The sequence below is a fragment of the Camelus ferus genome, chromosome 30, assembly GCF_009834535.1.
Source record: "Camelus ferus isolate YT-003-E chromosome 30, BCGSAC_Cfer_1.0, whole genome shotgun sequence".
In the NCBI taxonomy this organism is placed as follows: Eukaryota; Metazoa; Chordata; class Mammalia; order Artiodactyla; family Camelidae; genus Camelus; species Camelus ferus.
Window position 1 is genome coordinate 19,512,993 of NC_045725.1, and position 18,445 is coordinate 19,531,437.

At 41.2% G+C, this 18,445-nt stretch overlaps 1 protein-coding gene across 3 annotated transcripts in view; it reads right to left on the reverse strand.

Moving 5' to 3' along the window:
• CCDC68 (coiled-coil domain containing 68) overlaps positions 1-15,876 on the reverse strand; it is a 43,545-nt gene extending 27,669 nt beyond the window's left edge. The window contains exons 1-5 of one of the 3 annotated variants that reach the window (XM_006182755.3): positions 15,488-15,876; positions 5,809-5,884; positions 4,227-4,322; positions 2,982-3,110; positions 1,740-1,826 (exon numbers count right to left, since the gene is read on the reverse strand). In XM_006182755.3, coding sequence (XP_006182817.1) covers positions 1,740-1,826; positions 2,982-3,098 — 204 coding nt within the window. In that variant the 5' untranslated portion in view covers positions 3,099-3,110; positions 4,227-4,322; positions 5,809-5,884; positions 15,488-15,876. Of the gene's footprint in view, positions 1-1,739; positions 1,827-2,981; positions 3,111-4,226; positions 4,323-5,808; positions 5,885-11,075; positions 11,176-15,487 lie in introns of all 3 variants that reach the window. The other 2 variants (XM_032470671.1, XM_032470670.1) reach the window with 2 other exon arrangements.
• Positions 15,877-18,445: the final 2,569 nt, after the last annotated feature.

The window sequence follows — 18,445 nt, forward strand, 5'->3', positions numbered from 1 at the left end:
AATTAACTACTTGATGAAGGAGAACACGTAGCCCCCAGACCTACTGGCGCCTAGGGGTGGACCGCCCTGTCATCTCAACATCAACCAACCAGAGGATTGTGCATAAGCTGATCACACACCCTGCGACTCCCCCCCCCCCCCCCCCCCCGCCACCTTTATCTGGATTTTAAATATGCTTTACTGAAACCCTTTGGGGAGTTTGGCCCTGTCCTCCTTACCTGGCCCTGCAGGCCCTGCAATAAACCTTTCTCTGCTCCAAACTCCGAGGTTTCCAGAGGCTTCCGTTTGTTTAGCCTCAGGGTGCGTGGGGCTCATGAACTTGCCTTCGTCAGCACTGCTGCTTCTTCCCAACGTCTAACTGTTGGAAATCTCAGGATTCGGTGCTTAAATTTTCTCTCATTTCTAACCACTCTCATATGTTTGGCGATCTCCTCCAGTTTGGGAACTTTCAATACCATCCTGACTCCGCAAGTCTCTGCCCCACAGCCTGGACCTTCTAGCGCAGACTGCTACCCTCAACTCCAGAATCAGATATCCAGCCTTCCACGAGAATCTTCCCCTTGGAAGTCAAACAGGCAACCCAACAAGGTCAAACCTGAATGTTTGATCTTCCCTCTCATTTGCAAGCATTCACCTTCCGTCCAGTTTCAGAGCACTTAATTGGAGACAATAACTGGGGCTGGCTGTGTTAGTCTGGGAGCCGAGGACGACTAGGGAGACTTTGTTCATGCATCAGACCCTGTGTCCCCATGTTCTCTGTGGCCATCCCACATCGTGATAACACTGACATTAATGAGGTGCCTGTGGCTCAGGTGAGGTTTAACCTGGCACAATCCAGACAAGGCTGAGTGCAGATTGCTTGATCTTGTCGACTGAAATAAATGCACAGCCTAAAAGTTGAGAGTTATGTTTTATTCGGTGGACAATTCTGAGGACTCAGCCCGGGATGACAGCCTCTCAGATCGCTCTGAGGGACTGCTCTGAAGAGGTAGGGGAAGAGCTAGGATATATAGGAGTTTTACAACAAAGACCAGGTAGTTGGAACATGAAACCCAGGCATCTGGTTTTAGAATTTAGCGCTTTTCTATGCATGGGAAGGAGCAAACATCTGGGCTCATTGAAATCATTCCTTTAATGAACATTTAGCTCTCTAGGGCCAGTGTCCTGTCCTTTCTTATTCTGAGTCCCCTCAGAGTGCACCATTGTGAGTGGCTGCAGAGGCTGAGCTGCAGACTTGTCTTCACTGAGGGGTGGCAGCAGCTGCTGATGACTTGATGGCTTCAGCATTCTTTGTTTACTGATACAGCTTGCAGTATTTGTCATTCACAATCTTGAGAATAAAAGGCTGATCACCGGGAAAGGGGTGAGTTAAGCTTATTGACTGTCTGATCACTAGCATCATGGCTTCAACTGTGTGTCCACTGGTGTGGCCCAAGTGAGCTAAAAGGTTGTTCCCTGTCTGTCATTCGGAAATGTTGCTGCCATGTCTCCTGGCTGGGCCAACGTCTTCCCATATACTTTAGATAAGTAAGCTAAGTTTAAAATATTCAGGTAAGATCTGGACATTCCAATCTCACCCTACTAATGACATCTGTGGTTAAACATTTCATACATATGCCGGTTATCATCTTTAGATACCAAGAAAAGATTCCATAATCATCAAAAAAAGTTATCTAAATAAAGTCTATATGGCTTTATGATGAAGGAATAAATGTGGTGCATTCTGATAAATTCATTACCTTTGCATCTAGTTTGCAATTTGTCCTGTTCTGTCTTATTTCATCCTTAAATATTTGATTTCGGATCTTTTCCAAAGTAGTTCGAATCTAAAAGGAAAAAAAAAATGTTTCAAAGGCATTTAATCCCCAATACTTTTTTTTTTGCCTCTACACCAGCCACAGGGTGCCTAATTTATTTAGAAAGTAGTACATATACTAGGATCTCAGATTTAAATAACCGCCATCAACCTAACTTGCACGTAGGCTTATCTTGTATACATTGCAGAAAATGTGCATTTGGTCTTTATAACTCTTTCTTAGTCAAACATAAAATATAGCCTCAGTGAATATTATACTACAAAATAATTACTATTTAGTAATTAGTACGTAATACTCTTTAGTTCTTTTTTTCTATATAGTAATTTAGTACTAATTTACTATTAGTAATTACTATAAAACAATTACTATTTAGTAATCACTACAAAATAATTACTATCTAGTAATTATCACAATATAATAGCTATCTAGTCATTACTAGGGAATAATTACTATTTAGTAATTACTAGAGAATAATTATTCAGAGGAGATCATACAAATGTATACATGAAATAAAAGCCCCATGTCTTGGTGCTCTATGGAATTGCAAGACACTCAAAGATGAACTAATCAAACTGAAAAAGTTACAAACTAGTAATGTCCAAATTTTTCCATCTGTCCAAAAAAAAAATTGTCATAATAATGTACACGTTTGTCAGCCATTATCGTAGGATTCTCATAAGATTTCACATTTTTAATGGAGTACATGCCGGCATGTACCACATGTAATCGTTGGTGACAGTCACCTTGAGCTGCTAGAGAAGGAACAAGGCGAGGAGAGACAGAAACACAGCAGGGAACGTGAACATCTACTTGGCAACTTAGCAGCCATACTCATGAAGCAACGGAGAAATACTATAAAACAGTAAGTAAGAGGTGCAGTGATGAACAGTGTGGGACAAACTGGGCGCTGACAGGTGTTCTGGACCCTCCTGGCCGTTTATCCAGTTTTACTCCAAGTGTAGGAACAGAGGTTCATACCCTCAAGAGAAATTACTAAGCATGTGTTTAAATTTCAGCTACCAAGCTGGTCCTTTGTCAAACTAGGTTTGTTCTTCCTCACGTGTTCTAGGGAGGGAGAAACAAAGCAGACCAAGCCATAGCAGATTTTACTGTAAAAATTCTTATCGTGCCAACACGATTTCCAGTGGCCACATCCCTACATACCTTTTTCACGTATTCGGTTTCTTCAATGATGTGAGCTGACGTGGACTCACACAGAGCAGAACTGTCTTCTACCTTACCCCTCAGGGTCGCCGCTGGGGTCACTGTTACTGTTGTCATTGTGAAGTCCAGCTTTGGGAAAACATAACTCAGTTAGACAAAACTAACTTATTTGATGTTATAATTACATGATTCATAAACTGAAAGAAACTCTGTATTAGGCAGTGTAACCAAACATAGTAGAAAAATATTGTAAATTATCGAAATCTGTATATATCCAAAATCCAGGAATTAATTTAATATTAAAATAACACCAGTTGAATCAATCTTGGATTAGAAACTTAAGAATTAAACAGAGAAGAAAAAATGTGAAATTTTCCTTTTTATTCCATATCATATTAGATTTTAAAACCTCGAGATTAGAGTCCATGCCTTACTCATGTTTATGTTCTAGCACATTGTAAGTGCTTAATAAATGTCTGAGGAGGTAAAATAACATAACAAAATTCTATGTGTGTGTGTATATATATATAAAACTTATATATGTGTATGTATATCTCTTTACACCTTACAGAGACCTTTAATATACTGCATTTTATTTAACTCTCAATAGCCTGTAAGTGCGGAGGTTGCAATCAGCCAAATCCAGACGATGTGAAGTTTTATGGGACAAATAACTATTCCTTCCACAAATGAATTATATGATGAAAGGAGAGAAGAGAAATTGCCATAAATTATCCGTCTCAAGAGACCCATGACCAAATGCATTATATGAATCTTCTTTGGCTCCTGAGTCAAATAAAGCAGCTTTGAAACAACTGGGGGAATTTTAATGCTGACTGGAGGGCGGATGATGTTAAAGAATTATTATTATTTTGCTCAGTGTAACAGCAGAATCATGATATTCTTTAAAAAGATCTTATCTGTTAGTCATACATCTTGAAATATTGGCAGGTGAAATAATATTGCATTTGGAATTTTAAAAAGAATGTTTTACTCTGGTATTTAAAGAGAGAAGAAAATGAGGTGAGGTAAAGATGAAAGGAGTTTGATAAAATGTGGGGAGTTTTTGAAGCTGGGCAAGGGCCCATGGGATTCACTATGTTCCTCTACTACTTTGTTTCTGTTTGAAATTTTCGTAATAAATCGGAAAGAACTAAAAAATAAAATAAAATAAAAGCCCTGTGGGGTAGCACGATTAATCTCTTTTTACTGATAAGGAAGAGTCTTGTAGGTGAATTAACGTACCCAAGATCACAGTAAAGCTAACAGAGCTGAAACTCAAACATTCTTCTTTTGGTCACCGAGATCAAGGGTGTTTCTATCACATTGAGGCCAGGTTCCCTAGTGAGAAAAAAAAAAAATTAAAATTTAGCAGTGACCTATGCTGTCAGAATACACAAAGAATTTTCCTATTTGCTAGCATCACTTTAAAACTAGATAGCTTCTGGGGATGCCTCAAAGTCCTGGATTTATCCTTTAATCTTCAATGAAACTGACAGAGTATGCCAAGAATTTTCCATTTTATGTTAAATCCTCTTAGAAAGGCCACTACGGCTTCTATTTGTTTCAGCAGAATTTGACTTGGCAGCCGCAGCTCTGCTCCTGTCTTAGCAGAACTTAAGGGGAACTACTTCTGTTATTCAGGCCTCTGAAGTCTCTCCGGGATTCAGTTCTTAGTCCAAAACAACATTTAAATCCTGGAAGCAAAATAAACATCCACAGAGACAATAAGCATCAGGCCTCACATTATTTATCCTAAAAGATATTCTCTTATGTGTCTTTTATTCTTAATATCAAAAAATTCTGCTCCTTAATCGCTGATATTTCTCAAAACATCCTACCTTCTTCCCTCACTGGTTGTGCCATCTTAAACAAATTACATAAAATCTTAACCTCAACTTACATATCTGTAAAATGGGGTGATAACACCTAGAGTTGTAAAAATGAGGGTTTTTTAAAAAAATCCCACTCAATGGACAGTAACTGTTAATATTGCTGCTCAGATTATTTTATACCATGAACAACCACAGAAAATAAGCAGTCTGCAACAGAGGAGGTGGGTCATGCCTATCTGGTTGCAAAGTTTATGTGCAACTCTATTTGTATGAAATCAAATCCCATTTCTCTCTTCTGGTTCAGAAAACTTTCACGACCACAGCCCTTCATTTGTAGAAAGAAACCCAAGGGGAACTTAAGCCAGCAAAGTCCAAATTGCCATATGGCATTACCGTCCTGGGAAAAATCCATCTTAGCATTTTATTTCTGCCAGAAGTAGATTAGGCAGATAAAATTCTCAAAATAAAACACAATCAGTTAATTAAAGTGAGAAAAGAATTTCATTTGTTTTATGCTAGAGTGGATTGAAGACAGCTTACAAGTGGCATCACGCCAAAAGGTATTATTTCCTAGATCAAGGCTTTTCAAACAGGGCTCCCAGGGGGCAGGGGAGGTGCTGAGCAGACAAGGCTTCGCCGTCTGGACTTGAACCAAAAGCAGCTCTGCTTTGTTCTGTCACACACTGAATTTTTCCATGAGGCTTTCTGTGAAGAAAGATCATTCTACAACTAAAAGGTTGGGAAGCAGACTGCCTAGTTTCAGGGCCTGGCTGCCACTCAGTAGCTGTGTGACCTGGGGCAAGTTCCTTAACCTCTCTGTGCCTCAGTTTCTGTAAAATTCAGATAATATCATTAACAATAATAATATAAATAATAAACAACATATGGTTGTTTGTGAGTTAACATTTGTCAGGCCCTTAATGCTCAGCACATAATAAATGATTTGTACGTGTTTATCAAATAAGTAAATGAGATATAAAACCATTACCCACAATTACCGTTGACAAGCAGCCTGAGTGGTAGTGAAGAATCAGGGAATACTGCAAACAGTCTGCAGATTGAGCTGGGCTATAAAGGAAAAAAATCTGCTTTGGGGTCTTTTAAGACTAGCAAATCCATGGTATTGATTCTTTCCTTGAAAACAGTACAATGAATCAATAATTTGTCAACATCCCCAACTGATTGTGCTCACATCTGATGAACAGTTTACCATCATTTTTTACCACAAAGCAATTCATACACGATTGTGTATTATAATCCATCGGATAAACCAACACATCACTGGGCACCCCAGATTATGTAACTAAACCTACTTCTGTGATTAATGACATAAGGATGGCTTAACCATTTGAATAAACACATATAAGGTACCGTTATGGAGTAAGTTTTGTACCCCCCTTCCATTCATATGTTGAAGTCCTAACCTCAGGACCTCAGAATGGGACATTATTTGGAAATAGGGTCGTTGCAGACCTAATTAGGTAAAATGAGGTCGGACCGGAGTAGGGTGGCCCCTAATCCACTATAACTGATGTCCTTATAAATAGGGGAAATTTGGACACAGATGCACACGAGGAGAACTCCACTTGAGGTTGAAGGCAAAGATCAAGGCAATGCTTCTGCAAGCCCAGGAACACTGAAGATTGTCAGGAAAGGACCAGAAGCTGGGGGTGAAGCATGGACCAGATTCCTCCTTACAGCCTTCAGAAGGAACCAGCCCTGCCAGCACCCTGATCTTGAATTTCTAGCCCCCAGAACCGTGACACAAGTAAGCACCATGTTAAAGCCACTCAGTTTGTGGTACTTTATTTTAGCCACCTTAGGAAACGAATACAGGCACTGTTTATATTCTAGAGATTTTAACCAAGGTGTTTCCTTCCTCTATTTAACCCTTCATTCATTCATGTTTTAAATATTTATAGAATGAAGCTGCGTTAGGAGCCGCAGCCACAGAAATGAGTCAGAGACCCTGCTTTCACAGGACTTGCAGTACAGAGGGGCAGACGGACATTAAACGAAACAATAAATACATGGGGAACACAAGCAGGGGTGGTGACGAGTGTCACGAAGGAAAGTAGAGCAGGGTAATAGAATAAAAAAAGTGGTGCTGTTTTGGATGCGTGGGGAGAGACCGCCAATCTGAAGAGGTGGCATTTAAGCAAAAGACTTGAATAAAAGGAAATGAAGCCGCGTGGCCATGTGGGAGAAGAGGATTCCAGGCAAAGGGTAGAGAAAGAGCAGAGGCTGGAACTTGCTGAGAGTCATGTTCTAACATAAAGGTCCGCAGTGTACTTTACCCTTTTTTTTTTTTCTTTGTCTTTTAATGGAGAAGGGATTTCCTTTTTTTTTTTTTTAATAGACTGAAACCTGTTAAGACTTTCACTTTGCCTAGGGAGTTTTCTCCTTAACCGCTTAAAACAGGTCTAGCCCTGCCTGGTATGGCTCCCTTGGGGTTGAAGGAAAGGCAGGATATACAGCAGTCTGGGATGCTGTCAGGGGCCATGGGGTTGCTGACTCCGGTCAGCCCATGGAAGGAGCAAGAAAGGGCAGTTGCCTACCCAGTGGCATTCTCAACTCACATCTGGGGTGCTGATTGAAAAGCACCATAGTGGATGCTGGGCTTGGATCTCCCTCCCAGGTAGGTGGGCTCACCGTCTATATGAGTCTGTGCAGGAAGGATCTCTTACTTGTTCTTCCTCACTCCCTGGGGCTGGAGCACAGATACAAGTCCTAGACCCAGCCGCCTGCATCCTCCCACCGGGACATGCCGGTAAGAGACTGGCCCTCAGGCTTGTTCCGTCATGACTCTTGGAAGGAAAGGACTCTGGTACAGAGCGCTGCTTTGTGTCCAGTGGCAGGAACACCAGCATGGTACCCACTGTCCAGTGGCAATTCCAGAAGGACTCTCTCCTGCTCTTGCTACAGACTGATCTTGGCTGAGGCACCAAGACACTGGATTCTTCCGTTTCCATATCTTGTTTTCCCATCAGTTCTGGATGCTGCTTTGTATTCTTGCAAAGCATTCCTTTCCCACTTAGGTTAGCCAGAGTCAGTGACTCTGATTAGCAACCAAGAGCCCTGAATGGCTTTAGCACCTCTTCTGAATTTTCAGATTCTCAGTTCTAAGTTAACAATATTGAAATCGGTTTCATCATTCTTGGTCACTCTTAGGAACAGAGGCCTTAGAGATTAGAAACTGAAAGAGTGAATTATGATAAAAGTGCTACAAGGGTAATCAGGTTATAAGAAGGGGGGAAAGCTAACATGTCTCCAAACCCTTGGAGAGACTGGCCGAGTCAGCAACACTAAATAGCACACCTGTTCTGCAGTTGCTTTACACGGCACAACGGTGACATCCAGTGTCAGCTGGCAAAATCTCAGGTGACTGTGCAGCTTACCTGAAAATGCGCAGTATCTCAAAAAACAATGCATCTGAACGCAGACCCCAACTCAAAGCTATTTGCAAGTAATAATCTAAGATACTTTAAGTAGAATTAATTATATTCATTGCTAAATGTTATTCATTTGTATACATACATATATTTATATCACAGGCAGTGATATAGAAAGCTCTTAGATATGAAATAAAAGCTATTTAGTTTGGGGAATAACAAGATTGAAATATTAGTACTAACATAACGTACAAATAGACGCTACTGGCAAAGCATGGTGCCATTTACCAAAAAATTATCTTCCGTATAGTGTCAAAATTAATCATCATAACACACTGTACTATAATTATTACCTATATATTTATCTTTCTAGATATATGTATGAGGTAACCAAGTCACAGAAAAGTGATGTTTTTCAAGATCACACATTAACGCCATCACTTGAATCCAGATAGCCTGACCCCAAATCCAAGTGTCTTTGTAATGAGACAACCTATCTTCATAGTCCATTGGTATAATTTGAAACTTTGAAAAACAGCTGAAGGTTTCGCCCAGTGCCCAGTATGGCAGATAAGCTGCCAGGAGGTGCAGATCACATGACTCCCTCCCCACGTGGGGCAGAGTGGGGAGGAGAGATGAGGCTCTGTTGCAAGCCCACCACACGCGGCCTGGGTGTGCGGACCTTGATAATCCTCAGGAGCACCTCAAGGGGCTAAAGTTATTGTTCCCATTTTACAGATGAGGGAATGAAGCTCCGCCGAGGTCAAGCAGACAGCTCAGTCATGACGGTCATGGATCCCAACCCGCGTTTGCCTTCTGCTGCGTTATGAATCAATTTCGAAGCCTAGTTTCTTGGACTCAAACTCATTTAGTAGTGGGGGTTTTCCAGAGAAAGTGACTAAGTAACAGTCAAGTAACTCCTGCTGTGAGTCCCCAGGTGTGTCCTCAGGAGCCTGAGCAGAGGCTGTTGTAATAGATTTATTCCACCAACAGAGGCAGTGTGACTTCGTGGCTTAAAAATGAGGGCTTGGGACTCGGTCAGTGTTGCCCACGAGTCTATTCTACTTCCTCACTAGCTGGGCAGTCTTGGGAGGATTTTTAAACTCCCTTAGGCTTTAACTTCCTCAGTTGAAAAATCCAGATGAAAACACCCTCCTCATAGTTACAGGACAATTAAATGGGATAACGCATAAAAAGAGCTTATTATGCGGTATCCGACCATAGCACACACTCAGAGAACAGGAAATAGTTATCTTCACAACTTATCGTGGACATTTGCTTGTAGGACATCATTTGAAAGTGTCAATGCCTAAGCCCAGTTGTCCCCTCTCTAGTCCTTCCCCCCCCATCCCATTAGTCAATTACTCCTCCTGCTTCGTCCTTCTCAACTAACAAGCAACTGAAAAGCCACTTACGACTTGTCAGTGAAGAAAATATGGAAAGAAGCAGTCGTCACTGACATATCTCAGTCATTTGTAACACTTATAAGGAAGGTGCCCTTTTGGAAAATTTCTTTTGTGGCTTTATAAAATATTTTAAGAGTAAAGGCTCAAGGATTTACAAAATATCGATAGCTTCCTAAACGTGTCTTAGGATAGTTTAGCTTCAACATTGTTTACTTCATTTTAAAAATCATCCAGCGAAGGAGGGAAAAACAGACAATACCACGTGTGGGTGGGGTTGGGGAGTGGCTGGAACTCCCCTGTGTTGCTGGTGGGAATGCAAAGAGCACAGCCACGTTGGATGACAGCACTTAGGCAGTTTCCCATAAAGTTAAGTACAGACTGTACGCCCCAGCAATCCCTCTCCTAGGAGATTTTTTTTTGTTCCATAAAACACAAATGTTTACGATTGCCAAACACTGGAAAAAATTCAAATATTCACCAACAGGTAAATCCTACCCATCAATACCAAAGAATGACCTACTGATACAATAACAATATAGATAAATCTCAAATGCATTATGGTGATTAAAAATAGCCAAATCCAAAAGGCTGCATATTCCATAATTCCATTTATATGACATACTAAAAAATTTGAAACTATAGGGACAGAAAACTAAACAGCGGTTACCTGGGGATTGAGAGTGGGGGAAGGACTGACTACCAAAGGGACACAGGGGAATTTTTTAATTTTTTCTTGGTGGGATGGTGATGAAAGTGTTCTAAATCTTCGTGGTGATGGTGGTTCCATGACTGTAACTATTTGTCAAAACTTACAGAACTCTACACTAAAAAAGATGAATTTATATACTTTTATTTTAAAAACAGTAATTCAATTCAGTAGTAATTCAATACCCCGGAAAAAGCAAAATACAATTGAGATTTCAAAATCCAAGGAACTTCACTGATTTTATCGGAACTGGAAGCCACAATTAACTGGCTTAGTTTTCCTTCATTTAAATTGTTGATCCTCCAAAAAGTGTAAATGGCAAAAAATAACAAATGGAATCAAGATTATTAAAAAAGCAAGCAACGGGGCTGCTGACCGGTAGGTAGAGCCGCTGGTCCTGGACAAACACAGCCCATGAAATCTGACATTCAATATGGTGAGAAAAACAGGGGAAATCTCACATATCTTAGAAAGCTGATCATGATTACTATTTACTATATTTACTAAGGTGGCAAAGTAGGAGGAAATATGTAAGAAGTATATAAGAATATTTGCAACAAGAAGATTTAAATCTAATTCTTGAACCTTGAACTCCTTGCCTCATCTACCCATCCTTTTCCTTATCGTCTTCTAGATGCATAACACGTATTCATTCTTCACAGCAGCACGCTGGGCCAGTGACTACAAAGTCTACTAGGGGCTGACCACCCCCTGAAACAGCAGGGACCCTGCCCTTCACCACCCGCTCCACTCACCCTCCTGTGCCAGGAAGGTCTCAGACTGATCCCAGCGCAGCATCCTACCGAAATCCAGGGGCTGACAGAAGGATACAAGGGTGAGATGCGGCTTCTAGTTCTGCGTGAAACCAGAGTGAACGTGAGTGATGAGTGAGTGAAATCACCAAAGTAATTAGAAGACTCTAACAGCTCAGTGCTGAGCAAGCTTTCTTGCTGTTGCTGAAGGGACACAACATGGGGAGAGTGTCCACATCGATTTCAAAGTGTATGAACGTGAGAAGGATGAAGATCCATCCCGTATTTGGTATTTGACTCTTAGGAGACATTTGGAATGAAACTGTCAGCGTAAGACTAGAAAAATGCATCTATCCTGGAAATATTTAAACCCTCACCAAGTTAGAGAGACAGAGAGAGAGGGAATTTACCAACAGAGATTGATCATGTCATCTAACCACAGATCAACAAAAACAGTAGTGTTCTGAGCCAGAAGTTTTAACAAGTTGTTTTGATATTTCCAGCAGACAAACTGAGCTCCCAAAGAGCACATCCAGCTTTGGAAAACGGTATTATTTGTTTCCAAATTTTAGAAGCTGAAAAATAAAATCCTTTGCATTCCAAGTTGTCGATAAAATAGAGCTTCAAGTTATCTGAATGCTCTTTTCTTCCCCAATAGGAACTTGCAATGCCAGCAGTAACTTACAGGCATTCAGAGACATAGTATATTCTCTTTAGTTTCACAGAATCTCCTAACTTTTTGTAGAAGAGCTTCCACTCAACTGAAGAAATCTTCCTAAGAGGCTCTTTAAGCATAAATTGCCACGTGTCATCCACTAAAAATGTGCTTGCCATAAACGTTGATACCAAGCAGGATGAATGTGCATGGATAAGAAAACGGCTCTGACTGGGGCTTCCTAAGAGAGGTGAAAAATAAAAGCCAATGCTTTTGTAGTGTTAGGAAGTTCTTATTTGGTTTGTGCTGTAGACTTACAGATATCACCACTGCTTAGTAAGAACCTGGAATAATTTATGATTCTAGTCTAGCTCTCATAAAGGCCCTGGGGAAAAAGGACAGGCATTTCTTCTGTTTTGGATTTTCAAAGCTCCAATTACTGATTTAGTAAGTCAGCAAACAATTGTATCAGTTTCATTCTTTAGCACAGTCATGGAAACTAAAGAATAATAAAACTAAGGGCTTGTAAATCCAGATGCACTCCCTTCTGCTTTTTGGCTTAAGGCTACCGTCATCTATAGATGACTCATGCTTTACGTTAAGTGTGCCACTGAAATACGTGATTCAGAAGCGCTTAGGCTGTTAGGAGTAGTTCAGTTATCACCATTAGGTCAAACAGTCATCAAAATCCCCCGACTTTAAAAGCAAACTATTTGTAAAGAAAACGTAGCACAGGAGGGGTATACGCTTTACAGATGTTACTGTCCAGGCCTAGAATATTAAGTGACTGACGCCTCCTGCCACTGGCACGGGGTTTACTATTTGCTATTTTCATGGAACAGCACGGAAGGATCACAATAATGACACATTCGGTAGATATCAGTGATCCGTACTAGGAGTATATTTTTTATAAATATATATAAGAGTTTGGGTCCTATCAGTTATTTTCAAATTATGCTACCATGGAAGCTGGACAAAAATATGTCTTACCACTTAAATGCTAGTGCAGAAATGTCCATCAGCTGGTAAGTGAAATGTGACGTAGCCAACAAACCTTTATGAACGTTAGCTAATGATACAAAGGAACCACTAGTGACGCTTGCTACAACCTGAATGAACCTCCAAAACGTGATTCTAGCTGAAAGAAGCCAGATATTAAACACCATACGTTGTATGATCTCACTGTAGGTGCTGCCCCAAAAAAGTGAAATCTAAAGAGACAGAAAATAGACTAGGGTTTGCCTGGGGCTGGCGGTGAGAATGGGGAGTGACTGCAAACAGACACTTGAGATTTTGGGGTTGGGGATGATGAAAATGTTCTAAAATTGGACTGTAAGCATAGTTGCGCTACTCCATAAATTTACTAAAAAAATCACTGAATTGTACATCTGGGTGTATTTTATGGTATATAAGCTATACCTCCAATAAATTTTTTTTTAAAATAGCAAAAGAAAAAAACGGGCCAGAATGCCTTGTGTAAAGTCACTTTTTTCCTCCAAGGTAAAGCAGGATTGTAGTCATATTTTTTTAATGTACAGGGAAAAAATAACTCGGAGGATAAAATTTTCTTGATTTGAAGATGTTCAGTCATTGATTTTTCTCCCCTAAATTACTGGCATCTCCTCCTACAAGTCTAGTTTTAATTTAATTTGCATGAAATTGATATTTAGCTCTTCCAGGTTTAATATCTCAATATTTCATAGTATTTAACTCAGAACATATGATCCCTAAGTTCTTCCCCAACCTAAGCAAGTGAGAAAATGGCCCTACAAAGCATGTAAGTTCCTTTACAATTTTTAAATTTGACTACTTAAACCCTTGTAAAAGAGTTTGCGATTTGAAACTAGTCTAGTTTCAGTTACTGTCCAAAGCTGATGGATGGTGGTTGATATGGTTCCTAATCTAGAGCCTTGGGGCTGTCCTGAAGGATTCCAATATTGTGTAAATTCCATTAGGATAAGAATGACTTATTTACACAAAGCCATATCCCCCTGTGTCTCTAAGACAAAATATAGTGCCTCGCACAACAGGCACTCAATAAATATTGGTTCAATGACTATATGAATGGGCCTGAAAACCCACAGGGGCACCAAGTATTTTCTAAAACTGAGAATATACATACACAGGCTTTTCTTTTCCAAACTCACGTGGATAGCTGTCTTCATGTTTAGTAAAATGTCAATTCACTTTAACATGTTATTAAATTGATAGTGACATTTTGCCATTATGAAATATTTTTCTAGCAATAAATGGCCATATAATTTGGATGTAAATATCTCAGTTCAAAGATTCGAAGCCACTACCTTAAAAGACTCATATTCCCTTCAAAAATCTTCAGCTGGTTCCTTTTTTTGGTCATCATTTGAGACAAATAAACATACAGCTCATTTTTTCAGTTTTGGGCAAGTCCAGCTTCCATTTCCCGGCTTTGTCCAGAATCTGGATTCCAAGTCAAGCCCAGGGTCCAGCCCCTTGTAAATCAATAAGCTAACAAACACCATCCCTGTTCCTGAAACCACAAAGGTGAGTAATACAACTGAAATGGTGTCTGTGTTTATTTCAAAAGTCTCTTTTTAGTTTGTGCAGGGTTAGGTACTAAGTTTTATTCGGCAAATCACAAAGGTAAAAAACCTTCTTAACAAGTTTGCCTGGGTCACAGGAAGTGTAAACCATTTTCATTGTTTTTCTAAGCAGTTAAGAAGCCCTTGCCTTGGGCACAAATTCCTCCTTGTCAGGGACCTTCACGCTTGGATATTCCAGAGTAGGGGGAGAGGGGGGAGGAAGGGCCAGAGTCAGGAGACAGCAGCACCATTTGTGTCTGCTCCGGTACCTGAGACTCCAGCTCAGATCATGTTTCTGGAAAACCAGGCTTCTGCAGAACTGAATATTTAATAGCATTAGGTAAAATCAAAAGGACAGATTATCTTTTCCTTATTGCAAATGCAGGCCAGTTCCCTTTGGGACACTTCATCTGGCTTCTATACACCAAGAAGGAAAACAGATTTTGATTCCTAAAACCAGACAAATATAGTACAAATGGTAAACAGACACAGCTCATTATTTTTGTAGCTAATTACTTCTTTTCATCCACATACATAGATTTTTTGAAGAAGAAGAAGAAGGTTGAAAGTTTACAGTCCCGTCATCCAATCTAAAATCTACCCTTTCCATAAAATGACACGGCTCCTTCCCACCGCTGCGTGGGGCTGAGTAACTTTCAGCTCAAAAATCCCATGACAGTGCAGAACTGTCAGCCAATAGGCTGGTGTCTTTTTGCGACACCTGCCGCTACAGAAACCAGGATGAATGAATGAAGGGTAAGACAACCAACTTCACCCAGTCATTCGTTTATGCTCTTAAAAATTGTGAGCGCGGTGACCTGTTAAAGTCGCCACGCGACAGCAAGTTTTCCAGAGAGCTTTCTTCACCGCCTCTGAATTGCGGGGACCCCTGGCCAAAGGGATTGCATAACAGCAATCTAAATAAATAATCAGACAGTCAGATATACACTGGGCTAAGAAGCGGGTATCCTTTCTCCGGGAAGGCAATTCTGTGTTCCCGGAAGAGCACAGACTTCTGGCCCAGGGAATCCGAGTCCAGAAGAGAGGTTTACAGGGAGAAAATCCTCCTCACCGAGGACCTGTTTACAGGAAAACGTCCCTGGTGCACTGGGCGGCGCTGGGGGAACCGGCTCCAAGGGCACCTGGACATCCGTTCACCTGGGGGGTGACCTGTGCGCGGATCGCCAGGGGTCGCCTACCTTGGAGGGCGCTCAGCGAGCGCGAGGTCCCGGAGCTGCTCCTGCCCTGGACTCTGGGCCTCCAGCCGGTCGGCTCCGCGGGGCGGTCGTGGCTCCGCGGTCCCCAGAGTGAGCTCCGCCCCGCAGGGCGCGCCCCGGGCAGAGTCCGGCGCCCGAGCGGCTCCGGGGAGGAGCCTGGGCTCCGGCCGCTGCCGGACGCACACGCCCGGCTCCGGGCGCCCCGGGATGCGCTCCGGGCGCCCCAACGCACAAGTCTCCAACAGTGCACAGCTCTCAGTACCTGAGTTTCAGACTGACCTCTGTCTCCCTTTGAAAGTTCGTAAACTCTTAGACCTGGGGAGAAAAGGAAGCGCATGCATTGTTTCTTCTAACCCCCACATTCACCGGATTTGGAAAACTGCAACTCAAATCACACCCCCCCCGCCCCAAATCCAAGGGCTTAAGGGCTTTTTAGAGTCTTCCTGGGAACCCAACAATTATGATTCTCACTCCAGTAAAAGGAAGTAAAAAGAATTTTTTTCCCCCAACAGATAAAACTTCTGGAATGGTACCCAGTTAGAGAAGTGAAAGTTGCTGGTTGTTAGGTTAAGTGCTGGTTAATTAATCCTTGTGGTTCTATTAAATGGATGTATTTTTCAGAGATAAATCATGTTCCAAAGATAGTCGTGGACATTTATTACCACTTTAAACACTGAAGAATTCCAGCTGTTGCCGAGCCTTGCTGCGGTTTACTCCTGTCTGCAATTGCAAGTTGGTCCCATAAACACCACGTTTCCTCCTTCTGAGCTGGTATCTGGCTCAGCATTTGACGCTGCCCTGCTTTCTGAGACCCTCTCACCTCTCTTCCTGTCCTTAACCCTTCTTGGAGATGGAAATCTACTCCATCAGTCCAAGTTTTGTCGGGTAAGCAGAGAATGGATGACCCAGTGAGTGGTCCAGCCCCACAGATTGTCTATCTTTCATGTATTTTTGACGAAGTTACTAACTTTGTATTTAAGTCTCACCAGTGCCCAAGAAGAAACTGATGCGATCAGAGGAGAAGAGATTTTTGTGCACTTTTCTGGGAGGAGAAAGGAGACTGTAGCTGAAAGTGACAATTCTAATCAGTATAAAATACTGACTGTATTTCATGGTTCTGCGATGTACTATTACCTAGGCAATTTGAGTAAATCTTGTGTGGAGGGGAACAGGGAACCACTCATTAACAAGAATGTGAAATTCTAAAATATTGGCAACCTACATAGTGCAGCTCAGGAGAATTTATAAGCCACCCATAAATACAAAACGCTAGTGGTGTGCCTTAGAGGTTGGACACTGGGGGAGGAGGGATCAAAGTTTATGGATTTGTCTTATAGCTGGAGCATTTGATAGTTATTTTTATGACAGACTATGTACAAATCATTTAAAATAGCCAAATATTCTAAAGTTGCTTTTCTTCACATTTTAATTAAGATTGCCCATTTTTCTTTTTGGGAGGGGGGAGGGGAATGTCAACTGGCTTCACTTTAAATTCATTATCATTAAGTTCAAGTGGGCAGTGATGCTGTTCAGTGATCACGTGATATGCCCCATGCCTGTTCCTCTCTTTTTTCTTTTTTTTTTTTTAACATTTTTTATTGATTTATAATCATTTTACAATGTTGTGTCAAATTCCAGTGTAGAGCACAATTTTTCAATTATACATGAACATATATATATTCATTGTCACATTCCTTTCTCTGTGAGCTACCGTAAGATCTTGTGTATATTTCCTTGTGCTATACAGTATAATCTTGTTTATCTATTCTACAATTTTGAAATCCCGTCTATCCCTTCCCACCCCCCATCCCCTTGGCAACCACAAATCTGTATTCTATGTCTATGAGTCTATTTCTGTTCTGTATTTATGCTTTGTTTGTTTGTTTGTTTTTTTAGATTCCACATATGAGTGATCTCATATGGCATTTTTCTTTCTCTTTCTGGCTTACTTCACTTAGAATGACATTCTCCAGGAGCATCTATGTTGCTGCAAATGGCGTTATGTTGTCGGTTTTCATGGCTGAGTAGTATTCCATTGTATAAATATACCGCCTCTTCTTTATCCAGTCACCTGTTGATGGACATTTAGGCTGTTTCCATGTCTTGGATGCCTGTTCCTCTCTTACTCGCCTGCTTGACTGTTTCAGGTTTCCTCCTCTCTTCCCAGATTTCCAGCAACAACTCCTCTCCAGCATTCTCAGCAGATGACCTTCTTCTCTGCTTTACTGATGAGCAAGGCTGTCTAAAGATCCTTAGCTTAATCTGAGGGTCCTTAACTTAATCACATCTGTGAAGTCAGCAGTACCAGGTAAGATCACATATTTACAAGTCCCAGAGATTAGGATCTGGACATTTTTTGAGGTCATGATTCTACCTCCCAGAGCTGTACTCCTACATCACATTATAATTCAAATGTTCATTAGGCCTCTATTAAATATTTCATTTTTTAAGGCGCAAAATGAAGAAGGCTTGGCAGGATGATGAAGGAGGCCTGCTCTTATCCCCTTTTTGGTGATGCTTCTGCCTGCCCTTCTGTTCTTTCCTCTCCCCTTCCCCCGGCACCCCCCCCAATGCTGCCAGAGGAGGGCCAGATGTTGGAAGATTTTCTAGGCTCTTCCCCTCCCCCATACCTACAGCCTTCCTGGACTTTCTGGGACTTGCTGGATGGAGAAAGGAATGCAAATGTGGAAAATTAAGGCATTTGATTTTAACAAAATTGAACTCTAAGGGCCCCCTGAGTCTTGCAGACTGGACTCTGAGCTAGGGAAAACACAAAGCATCGAAATACCTCTCGGCAGCTTGAGACAACAATCGGTCTACTCTGTGCAAGCTGCTGTGCTGAGTGTTGAAGTCAATTTTTATCATTTTAAATTCCATGTGTTTGCCCTTTAAATGGATAGGTCACACATGCACGTGGAAAATAAGTATAAATACAATTAC